Below are 21,542 nucleotides of genomic sequence, written 5' to 3' on the forward strand. Positions count from 1 at the left end.
TCCCCATCTCAGGCGAAAATCAGATCCATGGAATCCAGGCTGCCTCGCAGCGCGAAATGAAATCGCGCGCAAGGCAGCCTGGCTATGGCCAGGCTATTTCGGAGGCAGGACACTTTCAGAATTCCATTCATAAATTAACAGACGTGACTGTGACGTGAATTGTCTGGCTGGCTGAAATTGGAGGGGGGTTCTGGGAGTGTCCATGGTAAGATTTGTGTAACCAACGAGAGAGAGGTATGATCAGTTAAGCATGACGAAGGAGAAGTGTATGGAAGTAAATCTGTGCCATCGGATTTTGAAAGTAAAGCCATTGAATTCTAAGCCATGAATATTTATGCATCGAAATAACGTATCTGGATTTGAATTTCAACGTATCTGGATTTGAATTTCAACGTAATCAACGTCCCCACTTGATGTTTTTGACGTTGAATCTTTGATTTTGAATTTTTAACATTGAAAAATAAAGCTGAATAGAAGTTCAATTCAAATCCAAATACGTTATTTCAATGCATAAATATTCAGTGCTTAGAGTTCAATGGCTTTTTATTTTCAAAATTCGATGGCACCGATTTACTTCCATAGAAGTGACTCAAACATTTTGTGGTTAAGAGGGCATATCGGTTTCCGCAATAGGTTTCTACAGTCTAGAGCGGTATGGAAGCGTGCAATAATTTGCAGTGTCAGAATTCTGAGGATTTAATCAGCATTTCAGGTTTCTCAGAATTCTCTGACACTGCAAATTAAAGCGCTACTACTAGCGAACTACTTTCAGCGTGACTGGAGAGAGCTTCCTTAAATTAACCTTTAATGCTAGATTTGCATGAACGCTATTGTGTGAATTAGTTTGGTTCTCTTTCATGGAAGCCGGAAGTGGGAGATTCCTGGGGCTTGCCCCATGAATTCAACCCATGCACACGCTCACACGCCACACTTCGTATTTCTCACCCAGAGAAATTACCAGGATAGCGCCCACCAATTTGGGCCGCTATTTAACAGTGTTACAGGTAGGAATCAAATGTGTTTTCCGTACGTAGGGTAGGCCTAACCATACGTTCTCTTTTGCCCGGACATGCCCTCTTTTTGAGACAATGTTTTGCAGAATTTCAAAATCGTCCGGGATTTTATTAAAACCTCATACATGTTCACATTGAATTTGCGTTGCGTTTTTCTGGGTCGTTCACAAACTAGTTAGGCTACGCCCTCCCCTAGTCAGTTCTGTTCGCTTTGCATTGGTGGAAGTGAGTAGGGGGCGTGGTTAAGTAGAGCCTCCAGATTGGACAGTTTGACTTACTCAGTTACCGTCGTGTTTTGTATTTATTTTTCTACCATTATTGTTTTATAGGGACAAACATTAACAAATTTCTCCTACAGGTGATTGATAAAGTTCTATCTAGACTATTGAACCGAAAGAAAGTGTTTTATCTGAATATTAGTATTAAGGGCCAATAATGCTTACTATCATACGTTAGTTACATGTCTGTGGACAAATTTGTATTTAGTCACATGTAAATATAAAAAAACAAATTGACTTATGATGGTGTAGTCATGCATGTTGTTTTATTGTTAATATGTCAACTTCTTTTTTATTAAAAATACTTTGTATAGATGAATTATCCCCAAACTTCGTAACACCTTTGAAATAAACATGACTTAACATGGCAGATACCTGTGTATTGTATAGAACACTTTTCTTATCTATTGTTACTATTATATTGTTCAAAATGTACGCATTTATCAAAAAAATATATTGCGTATAAAAAGTGACTGGTAAAAAAGATGAGTGGCAGGTAGATATTTAAATCTAGCTGCCACAGTGGCTGGTGGGCAAAAAAGTTAATTTCCATCCCTGCAACACACGCGTACGTGATGCCAACACACGTAGGAGATGCCAACACACGCGTACGCGATGCCAACACGCGCGTACGCGATGCCAACGCGCGCGTACGCGATGCCAACGCGCGCGTACGCGATGCCAACGCGCGCGTACGCGATGCCAACGAGCGCGTACGCGATGCCAACGCGCGCGTGCCCGATGCCAACGCGCGCGTGCGCGATGCCAACACGGGCGTGCGCGATGCCAACACGGGCGTACGCGATGCCAACACGGGCGTGCGCGATGCCAACACGGGCGTCCGCGATGCCAACACGGGCGTCCGCGATGCCAACACGGGCGTCCGCGATGCCAACGCGCGCGTCCGCGATGCCAACGCGCGCGTTCGCGATGCCAACACACCCGTGGCGAGAGACGCCGCAGAGTGCGTGCTAGCATGCAGGGGTCTCGGCACGGCGCGGCTTAGGACGGGATAAAGGAGGAGGAGTGGACGGTCGGCGCGCCATTGTGCTTCAGATCCACGGCAGGGCCTTTTGAAACGTGACAGGGAGAGGGAGACAAAGAGAGAGTGGAGGAGGAGAGCTGCACTCTCCCCAGCCCACTGCCGCGTTCTGTTTGCTGCATCGCCCGTGGCGCCGTGTTGACCTAATATCAACTGTGTCTGTTTTGTTAAACACGTTCACCGAATCACCGGGACATCACTGGAGAATGCGCATATTTTTCATGCGAACGCACACGCGCATAATCGCGCACACACGGACGCGTACACGGAACCACACACACACACACGGGCACACAGAAGCGTGGGTGTGGGTGATGGAGTTCAGGATCAGTAGATTAAGGAGGACTCTGAGGGGACTAATGGAGCCGTCGATGCCTGCTCCCCCCCCTCCCCCCCCCTCCCCCCGCTCCCCCCGCTCGCTTTATAAGCGTTTTTAAGTGTTTTCTTGCGTGAGCGTCGAGTACACGAACGAACGGAGCACTTACACGCAGGGCTTGTGTGTTATTCTTCCTCGCTTTTTGATATTTCACACCCCCGACGCGGAGTAATGAGGGTATTCAGAGCCCGTCCCTGCCTCCCACTGTCATCAACGCCACCTCACACACGCCCCGGTCTGCTATGATACATGCCGTTTGATTTACACACGCCCCCAATTAATTAACAGGATCATAATTTTGCCAATTAAGCAAATTGCGCTGTATAACCTATAATTGGACACTAGTTTAATCAAGAGGGCGGATGAGTGCGTGTGTGCGTGTGTGTGTGTGTGTGTGTGTGTGTGTGTGAGTCTGCATGTTTGCTGACGTGTGCGCACTCAAACAAGTGCTTGTCTGCAGACATTTTTGTGACAGCTTTGTGAACACAATCGAATTGAACACAACCCGACTCCTCGTCTCAGTCTGTCTGACGCGGACGTCAGACAGACTGAGACCCAGAGTCAGGCAGGCCTCCCAGAGAGACGGATACCAACAGCTAACCTTTAGTTAAACTCAGTTCAGTCAGAGGCTGGTTGTGAAGATGCGTCCGGCAAACAAGTCAGAGGTAAACCGCGAGCTGCCTCCAGACCATTAGGCAGACACAATCACAGCGCTTCATGGCAGATTAGTGTGCTGTATTAGGATTTATAGCTCTATTAGTGTAATCCCTCTGTTTTAGAGTGGCCTAGGCTAAGGGGCTTACACGTAGACACACACACGCCCGCACACACACTGCCGCGTGCGCACACAAACACACACTCTTAAATACATGTATGCACGCATCCTGGCAAGCTGCTTGGTTTATAGAGTACACACAATCAATGGATTAAGGTGAAATCTAGATGGCAGCTTAATGGACACGACGCACACAAAGCATTCATATTCCAACCCTGACCTAACTAACCGACCCACAATGCACTGCGGCCCATAAGCCCTGCGGGCGTACCGTAGAACAGGGATGGCGTGATCGCTGTGTGCCGTCTGTTGACCTGTGGCTCTGTGATCTAACTCGCGTTGTCTTCCTCAGGGCTGACGAGATCGAGATGGTGATGACAGACCTGGACAGAGCAAATCAGGTGCGAGGAAATACGATGTTTGTGTGCACGGTTAAAAGACAGAAACGTAATCCGCATAAAATGTGCTGTAAAATATGATTCATTTAAAGGTCAAATATCTGTGTAAATTTGCTTGGAATAGGTGTTTGTTGAAGAAGCCTTCCGGTGTGTGTATCCAGACTTAGGGGGGCATGAGCCTGATAAACTTGGGTATCCACAGTGAAAGCACTGCTATTGGCCGTGCATGCTAATGAGACACCTACTCATCCCCGCTAACCTTAATAAGCCCCCCCGGCCCCGGCCCTGGCCCTGGCCAACCGCCGCCGCTGCGTGGAGAATATTCCGGTGCTATTTGTTAATGCCATTATTGTTGGCTCTGGTTATTAGCCGAGGAGTCTGATTTGGGGCTGGGGGGTGATGGGGGGTTGGCGGGGACATGTGATGCTAACGCTGGCCTGGAGCTCCGGGCCGGCTGTAAGGCCACACACAAACCCTTTTCACACTCCTGATGTGAGGCTCAGCGGGAATGACAGGCCGGCCTCCGGCCTCCTGCCTCCGCCTCGCACGGAGGGACCGGCGAACGGCGTTCTGCTGTTTGGTTTTAATGTGACGAGGGCTGTAACGCCGAGGCAGCGGACAAACATCCCCAATACGGAGACGGTCGCGGCCCGGCCGTCTGGGAGGCGGCGGCACGCCGTCTGTCCTCCACAGAACCACGCCAGCTCGGCCGCGCAGGGAGCACCCGAGTCTCCCTCCTCCTCCTCCTCCTCCCTTCCTAAACTCCTCCTCTTCCTCCCATCCAGAGAGCGGAGGCAGCCCAACGGGAGGCGGAGTCACTGAGAGAACAGCTGACCCTCACCAACCAATCCATGCAGCTCGCCGGCCACACCCACACAGACTCCGACACGGTAACCCTCAGTGTGGATTTATTGATCGGCCCCGTGACGGGTCCCGAGATGAATTGATCGGTTCTCTGGGCCGATAACTAAAGGTGTTGTTTGTGTCTCAGTCTGAGCTCGGGATCATTGATCACTATTTGTATTGACCTTCGCGGCCTGGCATTCGGAGCATTATTAAAGTATCGATTGATCGCCCGGGTGCAGTATTGACATTTACAGCAGGCTGCAGAGGCTTCTGCGATGGAAGATTGCTTTATCGATCGCCTGGATTATTTTTAGACTTGTGGCAGCAGACTTAGAGAACAGCTCATGCTAAGAAGTCACTCCTATTGATCTTAAGAGAAGGGTTCTTTTGATCGGTTGATCAATTAACCATGGCTATTGATTATTGATCCGAGCTGATCAGAGACTACCAATCAACTGCCCCTTAAGTCAAGAAGCCGGCGGCAGCAGAGGCATCTATCAAACTATTGATCGATCGCTTTTCCGTCCTCTATCGTCCTTTCATTGATCCAACGACTTTAAACCGGAATGTCCGGCCGTTAAACCTGATAGGCCCCTCACATGGTCACATGACCGCGGTGGCTCCGCCCCCGTCGACGGACCTCTGACAGATGAGGCGGTGTGTTGACAGGAGGCTGCGGCGGCGGGGGGGACGGACACGGCCTCCCGCTCCAGCCTGGAGGCGGAGCTGGGGGCGAAGGACCGGGAGACGGTCCAGCTGGTGGAGGACGTGCAGAGACTGCAGGCCAGCCTGAGCCGCCTCAGGGAGAGCACGGGCACCCAGATCAGCCAGCTGGAGCAGCAGCTCAGCACCAAGACCCTGGGCCTCAAGGTAGGAGCCCCCGGCCTGGGTCTGACTCTCTGGGGGGGCTCAAAGGCTTTGGGGATCGTTTGTGTCCATGAAATGCGTCCATGAGCCTCGAGGTGAGCATGGAGGCCAGAGGGTAGGCCCGGAGACACGTGGGGGCCGTGGGTCTGTAGGGGTCCAAAGGGTTGGGGTCTCGAGTAGGGGTGGGGGTCACAGGGTACCTCACCATACGATGCGTCATACAAGGATACCGATGATAGCGCGAAATATCGTATAAAATTGAAATATCGTATGTGTATATATATTAGATACACCACACAATACACCAACTCACAATTCGGTTTGTATCACGATTTTTGACACACGGTTCGATACATCCCACGATTTTTTAAGCAGACCAACTGCCGGTCAAAGCACACAAAACACTAGAGACGGGATCACACAGGCTATTTGCACGCTTGGCCCACTCTGGATAAATGTCGTTCATATCGCATATGAGGACTTCGGAGGCTGTGGAGAAATGCAATCCTCCGTAGCCACGGAGAGCTGTGATCACAGAGAGGGCATCTCGTCACATATTTACGGCATCGATAGGAGGGGGCGCTGTCAGCAGACTATTATTTAGATAGATTATTAGCAAATTTCAATTTGTCTGACATTACATTTTTCTATTACCGGACAACGGAATCCATGGCACCAACAGCTCATATAATGTGTCTGGATCTGGGCTGGAAGGATAATCGGAGTTAGAAAGGGCGTGTCATGCTTCTGCCATCTCACACCGCGAGACAGGTTTGTGTCTCTTGAGTGTTTCGATACGCATATCGTTACAGCACTAATATATATATATATCTATCGATGTTTAGCGCCAGTATATCGATTCTCGTATCGAACGAAGAAGGGCGATGATATATCGCCTTGTCGATACCTTGTCCCCCCCCCTCTATTGAGCGGCCTCTGGCATGGGGCGCTCCCCCGCCGTAGAGCCTGTCGGCCGGCCTCGCTGAAGGACTACCGGCTCATATAATGTGGCCTCGCTGAAGGACGGTTGTGAAGGTGGTGTCCACACGACCGACCGGTGGTTTTGTTACCTTCAGGAACTGGAGGAGAAGCTGCTGAAGCAGGCCGACTATGAGGAGGTCAAGAAGGAGCTGAGGTAGGCTGTCTGTCTGTCTGTCTGTCTGTCTGTCTGTCTGTCTGTCTGTCTGTGTGAGTCACCGATATCAATGCATTTTCCAATTTATGGAATGCTTCTGCAGTATGCCTGATGTTTCAACCATCTCAATTAGACCTATCAAACGCGTAGCTTCTTTGTGAGCGTGATGCTCTTGATAAAGAAATGCACCCCTCCAAGGCTGGTCTCCAGTTCCGGGTTACCCATGCATGTATAAGGGAGTATATAACAGGCGTCTCTCTCTCTCTCTCTCTCCATCCCCAGCATCCTGAAGTCCATGGAGTTCGGCCCGTCAGACTCTATGCAGGTAAAGGCCCCTTCAGTAGGGCTGATGTCTGTGTGCATCGAGTTCCCTCTAATCTGCGTCTATAGAACCACTATTAAACATAATGCAATCCTCCCACAGAACTTCCATTTACGTTCACGGCGTTTAGCAGACGCTTTTATCCAGCGCGACTTAGAATAAGTACATTTGTCAGAAGAAAGATAACACCATATCGCTGTGGGTACAGTAAGGATGTTCATCGAACCAAGTGCCAAGCACTACCAATCGCTAGGTGCACCCGTTCCCCGTATACTACAGAGACAGCTAGGATAAGGCGCCACACAACGCTAAGTACTACTTCTAAGTGCCAGGACGTACAACACACAATAAGTACCTAAGATAATCCTCGTAGCGGAGAATGGGGGTCCGGTAAACCCTCAGGATGTGTATTGGAACCAGAGGGGCGTGTGATGATGTTCACCGGGGCTCTGGTGGTGTGTCTGTCGCGCCCGGTTAACCAGGAGTCCTCCAAGCCCCTGGAGGTTCTGCTGCTGGAGAGGAACCGGAGCCTTCAGTCGGAGAGCGCCTCTCTGCGCATCGCCAACACCGAGCTCGGCGGTAAGTCGGGCTTATTATCATCTGGGGGGGGTTTTAGTCCCAGTCCGTCGGCTCGATGGCAAGCGTAGCACGGTGTGGGTCTCACCAGTACGCTGCTTCAAGGATTAGAGTTGTTCCGATACCAGTAAAGTACCTCAAATGTAGTATCGGGTATCGGCGAGTACGCAAATCTGTGCCGATCCGATGCCATCACACTACTAGGTCCTTTACTGCAAAGGGAAAGAACATAAACACTGCAGAGTTATGCTGTGTTCGTTAACGGTTTGAGGTGGAAAGTCGGAAAAACATGGATGCTCAGGCTTAACTACAAGAATCATTTAGATCATTTACATAAATGTAAATGATCTAGTTCTGCCAAAAAAAATGTGTTGACAGTAAGTGAACCGACTGTACATCGCTGTCATCGTAAGAGAACCCTTCAATAAGAACAAGTGCTGTTAGGGGTCACAACGCTAGAGGCTGTATCGGTATATACTCGGTATCGGCCGATGCTCAAGTTCAGGAATTTGAATCAGGAAGGGAAAAAGGGTATGGAAACATCTGTAACCAGGATCTGTTCCTCACGGTGTGCCTCTGTGGAAGGCTAGGAGAGCAGGATGGGATCTGAGAGTAGAACAGACAGGAACCAACAACTCTTTCTCTGAGAACACGACCTCTCTGAACCCCAGACTGGGACCTCCCTGTCTTTGCTCTTTGTGCTCCGCTGTGGTCCATCCGTCTGTCTCTCAGACCGGCACACCTCTTAAAACCCCTTCACATTGTGGACGACCGACCGCCGTCTTCAGTGCCGCGTTGGGGCTGTTGCGTTGCAGGGAATAAATGAATGATTCAATGAAAACGAATTTCCAAAAACGCGCGCAGGCATCGTGCTCAAACTAAAGCGGTGACGTAGAGATGGAGGAGGCAGAAAGGAGGGCACTCTGTTCCCGACTGAGCCCTCTCTCTCTCCCGGACGCTCCTTGGTTTGAAATGTCATGCCCGATTGCTTTAGGGTTGAATAGTTGAATAGCTATGAATTGATTAACATTCAGGGTAAGGGGAGTTTACTGTCTAACTCAATCATGTAAAATCTCCAACCGGCTATACACGCAGGAATAATGTTACCCCACCCCCACCCCCTCATAGCCAGATGGCTGCTTACCCCTCCTCATGGTTTCCAGTGGAACCAGTGGTCGGGGGCCAGGTACAGAAAATATAGTTCATGTGACATTTATGTCTGCGACAGCGGGCATTAAAAGCCTTCTGTAGCCTCGTGGAAAGTCCTGGCCGCGCGGTAGTGACTAAGAGTGTCTCGTCCTCCGTCTGGGTCTGTCCTCGACCGGAGAACCTTTCTTTAATTGCTCCATTTATTTCAAGTGTCTTTCTCTTTCTTTTTCTTTGTTTTTTTTTGTTTTAAATATATGAACTGGAAAAAAAAAGCAATCTGTTAATGTAATATCACTGATTGTCTGATGCAAGCGCCGGCAACGTTACAGAAGAGGACTGCACACCATGTGCTGGTGATTCATGGATTTGGTTCTCCTGTCTTCTCCCTCTCCCCGTCTGCCTGAGAGGGGGAGAGAGAGAGAGAGAGGGGGTGGGGAGAGGGAGAGAGACTACCAGCCTGAGCGCTGGTTCACTGTCACCCCATTGTTTTCCATGGTTGTATTTGTTTGTTTCCTTCCAGGCTGTTGCTCACAAGAAAGGTACAAATCACTAATGCATGGGCGTACTGTCATGGAGGGGGGGTTGGCAAAAGTAAAATAAATAAAACCTAAAGCAAAAAAAAGTTTTTTAATCTGGATAAAACCCAAAAAAAAAGAATAAGGATTAAAACAACTTTTTTTTTTAATTCTTTTTTTTCTCAATTTATTGAGCGAAACCCCCTTTTTTTTTGTTCACTCCCCATAATGCACGGTGTGTTTGACCTTTCTTGTAGGGCCAGCCGGAGGGAAAGGGACAGAGCAGCCCGCCACGAAGGAGGAGCCCTGTCCCCGCGACCCCCCGCCCTCGCCCCCCCCACCGCTGCCCTCCCTCTGCTCCTCCTCCTCCTCCTCCTCCTCCCAGCTCTTGCACCCTCGCGTTCACTCCGACCCCCTGGGCTCCAACGACACGCACCCCTTCTCCCCCGCCGGCCTCGGCGCGGACTTCTACACGCCCTCCTTCCCCCTGGTGGGGGGCAAGATGGCGCTGAGCTCTCTGCTGCAGCGCCAGCTCCTCCAGACCTTCTACTCCAAAGCGCTGCAGGAGTCGTCCGGGCTGCCCGCCGGCGCCCTGCTCTTCTCCCCCTTCTCGCCCACGCTGGGCTCCCTCGCCCCCTCCAACGCCGGCTCCGGCGCCGCCGCCGCCGTGCCCCTGGCGGCCAGCAGCCCCCAGCCGCCGCCCGCCAGCCCGGACGTGGCCACGGTCAACGGCGGCGGCGGCGGCATGGCGTGCGGCGCCCCCTCCCCCTCCCCCAGCCACTCGGACACGGCCGGGCTGGGGGGCCCCCTGGACGGGGAGGACATGGACACGGCGGAGATCGCCCGGCAGGTGAAGGAGCAGCTGATCAAGCACAACATCGGGCAGCGGGTGTTCGGCCACTACGTGCTGGGGCTCTCTCAGGGCTCCGTCAGCGAGATCCTGGCGCGGCCCAAGCCCTGGAGCAAGCTCACCATCCGCGGCAAGGAGCCCTTCCACAAGATGAGGCAGTTCCTGGCGGACGAGCAGAACATCCTGGCCCTGCGCAGCATCCAGGGCCGGCAGAGAGGTGAGCGGAGGGCGCGGCTGCTCACTCCCCTGTGTGTGTGTGTGCGTGCGTGTGTGTGTTCAGTGTGTGTGTGTGTGCATATGTCTGGCCCCTGTATATTGCTATTGATCCGCTTGTCAATAAGGACTCGCTTCTTATTGTTCTCTTCCCTCCCGACCGCGGCCACACCTGTGTGCTCTGAGCGAGGGCCTAGTCACACACCGACCCCGGGGGCCCCCGCCCCGATCCATACTGAAACCTTTCACCGATCCATGGTATTGACCCTGGGGGGGCAGGGGGGGGGGTGGGGGCACCGTTTAACGGCGGGGGGATTCGATTAGCCGGCTCCTGCTTTGGTTAACGCATCGCGGCGTTTGTGATGGAGGGAGATGTCGGAGGCACGGACACGGGGCCGCGTCTCGGGGCCGTGCCCCGGGGCCGCCGCGCTCGGCGTAACCACGGGCACGTCGGCATAACCACGGGCACGTCTGATCCGCTCGGTAGAGGGAGGGGGGTGTCCTGCCGGGGTCACAGGTCAAAGGTCACCCCCGGTGGGACTGCTTATGCGAGGCGAGTTAAAAGACGGAAAGAATAGAGTATAGAGGGGCCACAGAGGGTATAGAGGGGCCACAGAGGGTATAGAGGGGCCACAGAGGGTATAGAGGGGCCACAGAGGGTATAGAGGGGCCACAGAGGGTATAGAGGGGCCACAGAGGGTATAGAGGGGCCACAGAGGGTATATAGGGGCCACACAGCATATAGAGGGGCCACACAGCGTATAGAGGGGCCACAGAGGGTATAGAGGGGCCACAGAGGGTATAGAGGGGCCACAGAGGGTATAGAGGGGCCACACAGCGTATAGAGGGGCCACACAGCGTATAGAGGGGCCACACAGCGTATAGAGGGGCCACACAGCGTATAGAGGGGCCACAGAGGGTATAGAGGGGCCACACAGCGTATAGAGGGGCCACACAGCGTATAGAGGGGCCACACAGCGTATAGAGGGGCCACACAGCATATAGAGGGGCCACACAGCATATAGAGGGGCCACACAGCGTATAGAGGGGCCACACAGCTTATTGAGGGGCCACACAGCGTATAGAGGGGCCACAGAGGGTATAGAGGGGCCACAGAGGGTATAGAGGGGCCACACAGCGTATAGAGGGGCCACGGGGTGTAGAGGGGCCACGGGGTGTATAGAGGGGCCACACAGGGTATAGAGGGGCCACGGGGTGTATAGAGGGGCCCTACAGCGTATAGAGGGGCCACACAGCGTATAGAGGGGCCCTACAGCGTATAGAGGGGCCACAGAGGGTATAGAGGGGCCACACAGCGTATAGAGGGGCCACGGGGTGTAGAGGGGCCACGGGGTGTATAGAGGGGCCACACAGGGTATAGAGGGGCCCTACAGCGTATAGAGGGGCCCTACAGCGTATAGAGGGGCCACACAGCGTATAGAGGGGCCACACAGCGTATAGAGGGGCCACACAGCGTATAGAGGGGCCACACAGCGTATAGAGGGGCCACACAGCGTATAGAGGGGCCACACAGCGTATAGAGGGGCCCTACAGCGTATAGAGGGGCCCTACAGCGTATAGAGGGGCCACACAGCGTATAGAGGGGCCACACAGCGTATAGAGGGGCCCAACAGCGTATAGAGGGGCCACACAGCGTATAGAGGGGCCACACAGCGTATAGAGGGGCCACACAGCGTATAGAGGGGCCACACAGCGTATAGAGGGGCCACACAGCGTATAGAGGGGCCACACAGCGTATAGAGGGGCCACAGAGGGGCCCCGCAGTAACGCGCTGTGTGTTGTTCCTAACAGAGGGCTCAGGCCAGCCCCAGCTTAGCAGAGTGTTTCAGGACGTCCCGAAGCGGAGAGCCCACTCTGAGGCCCCCTCCCACCCAGGTGTGTCCCCCGGCCGCCGTGCCCCGCCCGCACGCTCTGTCGCCTGGCATGCCTCTGTGTCTGGGTGACGTGTACCCCTGTGTGCGTGTGCGTGTGTGTGTGTCCCCTGTGTACCAGTTGTCTGTGCCTGTCGGTGTGTGTCTTTGTGGTGTCGATGTGTTTGCCATAAAGCTGTGCTTGTGAGACCGTGTCGTGTCGGGGGGGGGGGGGGGGGGGGGGGGCACACTGCGGGCGAGGCTGACGTCAGAGGAGCTCCATCTTCTGTCGGGGACTTTATGGCCCGTTTCTCTTTCTATTCGGTGGCTAGCGCCTTGCGGCGTGAGGCTCCCAGCGTGCATGTGTTGACGCTAGAGCGGGGGTCACACCGCGAGCCCCCCCCCCCCCCCCCGCCGGGCTCTGCCGCAGCACAGCTCTGTCGTACCGTGTTGTGGCGTCGGAAACGGCTGTTCACATGTCGTGAAGATAAAGGGCGTCTTTGTGTTTTAACACGGGCTGCCTCCCCCTCTCTCCCCCTCTCTCCCCTTCTCCCCCTCTCTCCCTCCCTCTTCAGGCAACATCACGGCCCGGGTTCGAACCCCAGAGGCCAGCTCGGACGAGGCGATCAAGTCCATCCTGGAGCAGGCCAAGAGGGAGCTGCAGGTGCAGAAGGCCGGTGAGTTCCCGCCTCCACAAGCGTCCCGACACGGCGCCTCCTCCAAGGGCAGCATGACATTCACATCTACATATATGGTTGTTTCTCTTTATTCTGACAAATGTACTTATTGTAAGTCTCTTTGGATGTAAGCGTCAGCTTACATCCAAAGATGTACAATAAGTACATTTGTCAGAATAAAGAGAAACAACAATATATCTCTCGCGGTACAGTGAGGATGTTCATAGAACCAAGTGCCAAGCACTAACCATCACTAGGTTAACCCGTTCCCCGTACACAACAGAGGTAGCTAGGATAAGACGCTGCACGATGAGCCTCCCGGGTGACCCTCCCCTCTCTCCCCCTGACCCCCTCTCTCCCCCTGACCCCCTCTCTCCCCCAGACCTGTCCCACGGGCCCCCGTCCTACGGCGGCCTGAAGGGCGGCGGCGGCGGCGTGAGCAGCGGCTCGGACGAGGCCATCCGCTCCATCCTGGAGCAGGCGCGGCGGGAGATGGAGGCGCAGCAGGCCGCGCTGGAGCCGCTCCTCAAGGCCTCCTCCTCCTCCTCGTCCTCCTCCCTGTCCTCGCTCTCCCACCCGCGGGACTTCATGGGCTCGCCGCTGGCCGCCACGCTGCCGCCCTACAACCCGCTGGCGCTGGCGCTGAAGAAGGCCCCGGGGGGGGGCGGGGGCGGCGCCCGCGTGGCCGCCTCCTCCTCGCCCACCTCGCCCTGCCCCGTCCTGGACTTCAGCGCGGGCTCCGTGAAGCGGGAGCACCGGGGCTCCTCGGGGGGCGAGTCGCCCGCCGACGGGGCCCTGCGCCGGGGCTCGGACGGCGCTCAGCCCCGCTCCGGGGGCGGCGGGGGCCACTGGAGGGAGCAGTGGTGGAGCAACATGCACGGGGACCCCCGGAGGAGCGTGTCCCTGCAGACGGGGGAGGACGGGCACACCCCCGAGGACTCCAAGGAGGTGAGGACCTGGGAGGGGGGCCAAGCTGCTCCGTCGTCCCCCCGTGGGGCCGGGGGGGGGGGGGGTCACTGCCTGGCGTGGGCGGGCTCCAGTCTAACGCGCGTGTGTTGTTCCAGGGAATCCTCAGCGACGGCCTGAGCCGACCCCGGCAGTGGAACAAGCCGAGCCAGAGGAGCAGAGAGCCGTACCTCCGCATGCAGCTGTGGCTCAACGGCGACCAGGGCCAGAACACGCAGGCTCAGCAGGCGCACCACCAAGGTACGGCCAGCGCAGCGGCGCAGCGGGCTGTCCCGACCGTCCATCGCCGTTACAATCATCATAGTTATTAGCCCGTCTAGCATAGGGTGACTGCGGCGGCTAATTCTCACTTCCACTCCCACGCGATACTCAATAAGACCTTGCTGCTTTACCAGTCCTCCACTCCTCTGTACACACGCATGCACACACACACACACTCGTGCACACGCACCCCCCTCACCTCCTCCTCCTCCTCCTCTTCCTCCTCCTCCTCCTCAGTGCTGTGGCTGTGTCAGCTAGCAAGCTGCTGGTTTGTCATGTCATAGACGAGCTAGTGTTGCAGCACCAGATGGTGTGTGTGTGTGTCTGTGTGTGTATGTGTGTGAGTCTGCATACGGGTGCGTTTTTGTCTGTGTTAATGTGTGCGTGCGTGCATTAGTGTGATTGTGTGTATGCGTGTCTTTTAGTTTTTGTGTGTGTGCGTGTGTGTCTTGTGTATGTGTGTGTGGGTATTTGTGTCTGCGTAAGTATGTATGCGTGTCAGTGTGTGTGTGTGTGTGTGTGTCTGTGTCTGTCAGTGTGTATGCGTGTCAGTGTGCTTGTGTGTGTCTGTGTGTCAGTGTGTGTGTGCATGTGTCAGTGTGTGTCAGTGTGTGTGCGTGTGTCAGTGTGTGTCAGTATGTGTGTGTGTGCGTGTGTCAGTATGTGTGTGTGTGCGTGTGTCAGTATGTGAGTGTGTGTGTGTGTGTGTGTCAGTATGTGTGTGTGTGCGTGTGTCAGTATGTGTGTGTGCGTGTGTCAGTATGTGTGTGTGTGCGTGTGTCAGTATGTGTGTGTGTGCGTGTGTCAGTATGTGTGTGTGTGCGTGTGTCAGTGTGTCAGTGTGTGTGTGTGTGTGTGTACATGCATGCCTGCATGTGTTTCTCTTTCTCTCTGGGGGTGTAAACAGCAGCTAATGTACACTGACAGCTCCTCATGACTGCTCTGTTCCAGCCTGCTGCGCGCTCTGCTGTGGGGCGGGGGGGGGGGGGGGGGGACAGCAGACAGAAAGCTCCCCGCTATACAGAAAGAGAGGAATTAGCGGCTCCACTGTTCCTGTTAATCAGCGGCTGGCTTGGTGTCACAGACGCCAGATCGCTGCTTATTCAATTAAAGCCGCGCTATTACAGCTAATGGGATCGCTTGTCGTTGTTTGCGTTGAGTGAAACGCACACCGCGCGGGGGGGCTTCATCGCCGCTTTCAGCCCGGCCCTCCTCCTCCTCCACCTCCTCCTCATCCTCGTCTTCCTCATCCTCGTCCTCCTCGTCTGCCTCTTCCTCCACATCCTCCTCCTCCTCCTCCTCCTGTTCCTCCTCCTCCTCATCATCTTCCTGTTCCTCCTGGTCCTTCTCCTCATCTTCCTCTTCCTCCTCCTCCTCCTCCTGTTCCTCCTCCTCATCATCTTCCTCTTCATCCTGGTCCTCCTCATCATCTTCCTCTTCCTCCTCCTCTTCCTCCTCCTCCTCATCTTCCTCCTGGTTCTCCTCCTCATCTCCCTCCTCCTCCTCCTCATCCTCATCTTCCTCCTCGTCCTGTTCCTCCTCCACCTCCTCTTCCTCCTCGTCCTGTTCCTCCTCCTCCTCCTCCTCCTCTTCCTTCTCCCCGTCCTGTTCCTCCTCCTCTTCCTCGTCCTCCTCTTCCTCCTCCTCCTCATCATCCTCCTCTTGTTCCTCTTCCTGGTCCTCCTCCTCCTCATCCTGGTCCTCTTCATCCTCCTCCTCGTCCTGTTCCTCCTCATCCTCCTCCTCCTCTTCCTCCTCCTCGTCCTGTTCCTCCTCATCATCTTCCTCCTCCTCCTCTTCCTCTTCCTCCACCTCCTCCTCCTCTTCCTCTTCCTCTTCCTCCTCCTCCTCGTCCTGTTCCTCCTCCTCCTCCTCCTCCTCCTCCTGTTCCTCCTCCTCCTCCTCCTCTTCCTCCTCCTCTTCCTCCTCCACCACCTCCTCCTCCTCATCCTCCTCTTCCTCCTCTCGCCCCCAGAGGGAACGCCCAAGACGTCGGCCAGCTGTAGCCCCGCCCCCGAGTCGCCCCTGAGCTCAGCGGAGGAGTCGGTGAACGGCCTGCCGGGGGACCCGCTGGCGCCCCAGTCCTCCGGCGCCAAGCCCCCCTCCGAGGAGCCGTCGGGCGGGGAGTCCCAGCCCGGGACCCCCCTACCTCTCCCGGGGCCCCACTCGGCCCTCAGCATCCAGGAGATGGTGGCCATGTCCCCGGAGCTGGACACCTACGTCATCACCAAGAAGGTCAAGGAGGTGCTGACCGACAACAATCTCGGTGAGCACCCCCCCCCCCCCGCCCCGCCCCTCTCCACCTTCTCAAGCCCCTTATCTTAGTATCGGCATTGGCCCCTCAAATAAGGGTCACCAGGGCCGTGTTCCCATATCCATACTTCCATGAGTACACTTAAACGTAGTACACTATCCGCACTCACTAAGTGCGCTCATTTTCAGATGCCAGTGTTGTTCCAAATCGAATACTCCGTGGTGCACTGACCGCCGACTGCCACCGCGGCTCCTCCCCCACAATAAACACCCCGCTTTGAACGGTCAACTCTTTACGCCTAGCAGCTATAAAAAGCTATAAAAACTACAAAATGACTCTATTAATGCAGGTTATGTGGAAAATGAGCCGTCTTTGGCTCCGCCCTCTTCCGCTACGTAGCTAAGATGGCTGCCGTTGAGTACGAAAAGTGTACATCGCCACACACTTCGCGATTTGACCGTTTTGAGTACACCCTCCGGGTCCTTTCAGTACACTTATTTTCGCCCTGATCTGAATCGGAACGCCCTACGTACTCAAACTAAGGCCAGTAAGTACGGATAGTATGGATATTGGAACACGGCACAGGGTTAGGTACGACAGGGGACTGTCTATTTGTCAGGGACGATACACAGAAGGCCTTGGCCACAATGAGAAGATGTTAAAGATCCACATATCGTACTAGTCTCCATCCCTAGCCCCAGGACAGGTGCACGCACACAGAGCACCGGTTACACTACGGCTTGGTTTACAGCCTGGTTCGGTCCAGTCACACCTCCCTGACCTCCATGCCCTCCCCCCCCCCCCCCCCCCCCTACAGGTCAGCGTCTGTTTGGGGAGAGCATCCTTGGGCTGACCCAGGGCTCGGTGTCCGACCTGCTGGCCCGGCCCAAGCCCTGGCACAAGCTGAGCCTGAAGGGCAGGGAGCCCTTCGTCCGCATGCAGCTGTGGCTGCAGGACCCGCACAGCGTGGAGAAGCTCATGGACATGAAGCGCCTGGAGAAGAAAGGTGGGTGGGGTCACAGGTCGGCACGGGGGAGGGGGGAAGGGGGCCGGGGGGGTCCAGCTCCCAGCTGAGAGGTTGTGGGTTCGATGTCCAGCGTTCACCTGGTATGCATGCTCCTGAAGCGCATGCATCTGGGGTCAGTTTAGGTCGATCAACGCCTCGCTCAATAGATGCGATGTTCCGATACCGATACCAGTCTCGAAAATTCCTCCGATGCTTCCTAAAACAGGGTATCGGGTATCGGTGAGTACGCAAGTCTAAGCGATACGATGCCATCACGTGAAACCATTTCCTACAAGGGCAGAGAACATCGGAAACGATGATTGATGATCAGAAATGATCCAGTTCTGAAAAAAATAAAATGTAGACAGTAAGTGAACCATACACATGGATTAAAGTTCTCCGTCGCTACGACGGATTTCCGTCATTTGGAGTTCACAGAGGCCACTTGTGAGATCAATGTAGATCCGAGGAGTTTTTTTTCACATCTCCGATAACGTCGGGACAAATTTACAAACAGGCGCCATTTGGATAAACTAATCGCATATTAAGGATCTAAATAGGTACTTTCTCGCATAAAAAAATATTAAAACTTAAGAAAGTGATGTATTAACAGCACTGAAGCGAGAATTAAAACAGCTTTTAGCAGCTTTACCGCTACCGCGAAATGCATTCTGGGAAACTTGCATACTGTATACTGCGGTGCAGTCGGTCTGCTGTATACTGCATACTGAATCCCACATTCAGTATGCAGTATACAGTACATACTGCGCAGTATGTAGTCGGCAGTACGGTAGTATGCATTTTCGAACATGGACATAATACACGCGTGGATTATGTCGTCATACGTCAACGCCGGTAAAATTGTCAAATTATATAGTGAGTATTTAAAAGGTCTACCGTTAAAATTGACTGAAAACACAAGCATTTTAATGTACATCCCGATTATATATTAAATATATATTAAATATATTATATACAAATGTATATATATACACACACCATTTTCGCGCCACATCTTACGTCTCTTTGTTGTGTTAGTGTTGTATGAACTCCCTTATAATGATTGACGGCTCTGATGTATCGGATATTGATAAAACACAAAAAAATAAATGGAGATGGGCATGGCTGACGGAAACGGGGAACGATGGCAAGCCTTACGGTGCGTGTTTTTGTGTGATATGCAGGTGTCAAGTAACCTAACCTGGAACATGTTTCACACACTGCACGTGACTTGGCTGTAGCGCGAATAAAATTTCAGTCAGAAGATTTTTTTTCACTTTAATCCCTGACCATACATTGCTATCACCGTAAAATAACCCTTCAATAAGAACAATGCTGTTAGTAGTCACAACGCTAGAGGCTGTATCGGAATATACTCGGGATCGGCCGATACTCAAGGTTAGGAGTCTGAATTGGTATCGGGAAGGAAGAAATGGTATCGGAACATCTCTACTAAATAGTCAACAGGAGACGAAACGGGTACGGTCCGGTTCAAACAGCAGAGGAGGACGGCAGGTACCGGACACTAGGGAACAAACCCCGGTACCAGGGAACAGAACCCCCGATACCAGGGAACAGAACCCCCGATACCAGGGAACAAACCCCGGTAACAGGGAACTGAACCCCGATACCAGGGAACAGAACCCCCGATACCAGGGAACAGAACCCCCGATACCAGGGAACTGAACCCCCGATACCAGGGAACAGAACCCCCCCCCATACCAGGGAACAGAACCCCCGATACCAGGGAACAAACCCCGGTAACAGGGAACTGAACCCCTGATACCAGGGAACAGAACCCCCGATACCAGGGAACAGAACCCCCCCCATATCAGGGAACTGAACCCCTGATACCAGGGAACTGAACCCCCGATACCAGGGAACAAACCCCGGTAACAGGGAACTGAACCCCCGATACCAGGGAACAGAACCCCTGATACCAGGGAACTGAACCCCTGATACCAGGGAACTGAACCCCGATACCAGGGAACAAACCCCGATACCAGGGAACAGAACCCCCGATACCAGGGAACTGAACCCCGATACCAGGGAACTGAACCCCGATACCAGGGAACTGAACCCCCGATACCAGGGAACAAACCCCGATACCAGGGAACTGAACCCCGATACCAGGGAACTGAACCCCCGATACCAGGGAACAGAACCCCCGATACCAGGGAACAGAACCCCGATACCAGGGAACTGAACCCCGATACCAGGGAACTGAACCCCCGATACCAGGGAACAAACCCCGATACCAGGGAACAGAACCCCCGATACCAGGGAACAGAACCCCGATACCAGGGAACTGAACCCCCAATACCAGGGAACAGAACCCCCTGATACCAGGGAACAGAACCCCAGGCACCAGGCAACAGAACCCTGACCCCTGTCCAATCGGGCCCCCCCTCCCAGCAGCGGGCGGGTCCATGTCGGCCGCCGCCTGTCCATTAGCCACGCACGCCCGCACACGCCCTGACCCCGAGAGCAGGACAGGACGGCGTGTGTGTGGCGTCCTCGCGGGATGTCAGTCCCCATCGCCCGCGCAGGCATCACGCGTGATATGAGATGTGACAGCTAGAGGTTCGCCGCCGGGTGGGGGGGGGGGCGATTACTCATACTCATCAGCACTCTTCATCACCGTCATCATCAACGTCCTAATCAACCGCGTCCGCGAGCGGTCGTCCCCCTGTCTGAGCGTTAGCTCGGCGCGCGCCGCGGGCGCCGTGCTGTTGACGCTGCGCTGCTCGCTGATCGGTACCTCACATGTGTAGACCTCTGAAGAAGAAGTCCCGCCTCCGAGGCTCCTGGTTCCCTCGGTCAAATGTCTTTGGGAAATAACACAGCGTTCCTGAATGATAGTGCGTAACAAATTCTCCATTGGACATTTGACCGAGGGAACCGGAGCCTCGGAGGCGGGACTTATTCTTCAGTCTATTGAGACGGGCAAAGCGGACCAGGACTCCGCCCCTTTACCTCCCAGCAGCCCCGCTGTCGCTCCCAACCCCGCACACAGGGCAGCCGTTAAACATGTGACCCGGGCGACCAATAGGAGTGCAGCCGAGGGACCCAGGATCAGTTTAGCCTCCTGATAGCGAGCCCCGGCGCAAGGGTGGAAATAAAACACATCATGACCTTACCAGCAGTGGCTGGCGGGGCTGTTACCACACCTCCTCCTCCTCCTCCTCCTCCCTCTCCCTCTCCCATTCAACTTCATCAGAGTTCATTGACCCCTCCGTGATTTCATCAGGAGGGCGTTAGGAACACTCCCCGCCCGCGGACCGGCCCGCAGGAAAGGCACGGGCGGCCGAGGCCGGCTCTGACCTCTCGCTCGGTGTCGGTTTACCCTCCCCCCCCCCCCCCCCCCCCCCCCGCCGGCCTGGGGGCACAACTCCGTGATCTAACCTTGTTCCGAGGGCTTTTTCCACCGCAACATTTAGAATAACCAGCAGCACGAATTTAGTGTTTAGAGAATGTCAACTATATGCACGGACGCCACCAGCTGTTCATTTCCGAGTCGTATTGGTGCGATGGTCAACAAACGGCGCTGTGTTCCGAAGATACTTTCTTTGTCTGATCCGAAGAGTGGGGCTCTACTGCCATCTAGTGGCGGAGGATGATATGACCGCGTTGTTCCAATGCGAGGCTCGTTTCGAGGATTACATTCAGTCATCGAGCAGATGCTGTTATCCAAAGCCACTTGAGCGATTAGTTACTAATCAGTGCCAGTGTCAGAGGAGGATAAGGAGGTGGCTAGGGTGCCGCGGCAACTCTCCCTGGGTCCGCAGCCTAGCTGTGGCCATCCTTAGCAGTGTGCCGTGAGTGACCCCTACCTGCTTCTGAATCACCGGCCTGTGTCAACAAACAGTCAAACTAGAGAACAAGTTCCTATCAAGACTCACTTGTTCCGAGTTCACCTAGACTCGGCGTAGCCCCTCCCCTTACCCCCCCCACTGCCCTCTTACGCACTAATTGTATATTGTATGTCCTTGCGCTTAAAAACAGTACTTGGTATTGTATAACTTCTTACCCTAGCTATCTCTGTTGTCTACGGGGAATGGGTTAACCTAGCGATTGTTAGTGCTTGGCGATTGTTTCTATGAACAACCTTGAGTGCTGATTATGGTCCCACGTTCCCGCAACGCAACGACC

General features: G+C 54.4%; 1 protein-coding gene across 1 annotated transcript in view; it reads left to right on the top strand.

Moving 5' to 3' along the window:
• The first annotated feature begins 1,866 nt into the window (after positions 1 to 1,866).
• The window catches only part of cux1b (cut-like homeobox 1b), a 28,743-nt gene continuing 9,067 nt past the window's right edge, over positions 1,867 to 21,542 (top strand). Inside the window, exons 1-14 of the mRNA XM_060075735.1 lie at positions 1,867 to 2,255; positions 3,837 to 3,885; positions 4,668 to 4,772; positions 5,398 to 5,598; positions 6,672 to 6,730; positions 7,013 to 7,055; positions 7,535 to 7,631; positions 9,550 to 10,359; positions 12,168 to 12,251; positions 12,802 to 12,903; positions 13,286 to 13,851; positions 13,968 to 14,109; positions 16,106 to 16,396; positions 17,202 to 17,390. Coding sequence (XP_059931718.1) covers positions 1,867 to 2,255; positions 3,837 to 3,885; positions 4,668 to 4,772; positions 5,398 to 5,598; positions 6,672 to 6,730; positions 7,013 to 7,055; positions 7,535 to 7,631; positions 9,550 to 10,359; positions 12,168 to 12,251; positions 12,802 to 12,903; positions 13,286 to 13,851; positions 13,968 to 14,109; positions 16,106 to 16,396; positions 17,202 to 17,390 — 3,127 coding nt within the window. The remainder of the gene's footprint in view (positions 2,256 to 3,836; positions 3,886 to 4,667; positions 4,773 to 5,397; positions 5,599 to 6,671; positions 6,731 to 7,012; positions 7,056 to 7,534; positions 7,632 to 9,549; positions 10,360 to 12,167; positions 12,252 to 12,801; positions 12,904 to 13,285; positions 13,852 to 13,967; positions 14,110 to 16,105; positions 16,397 to 17,201; positions 17,391 to 21,542) is intronic.

Source organism: Gadus macrocephalus, chromosome 16 (assembly GCF_031168955.1).
Source record: "Gadus macrocephalus chromosome 16, ASM3116895v1".
NCBI classification, from domain to species: domain Eukaryota; kingdom Metazoa; phylum Chordata; class Actinopteri; order Gadiformes; family Gadidae; genus Gadus; species Gadus macrocephalus.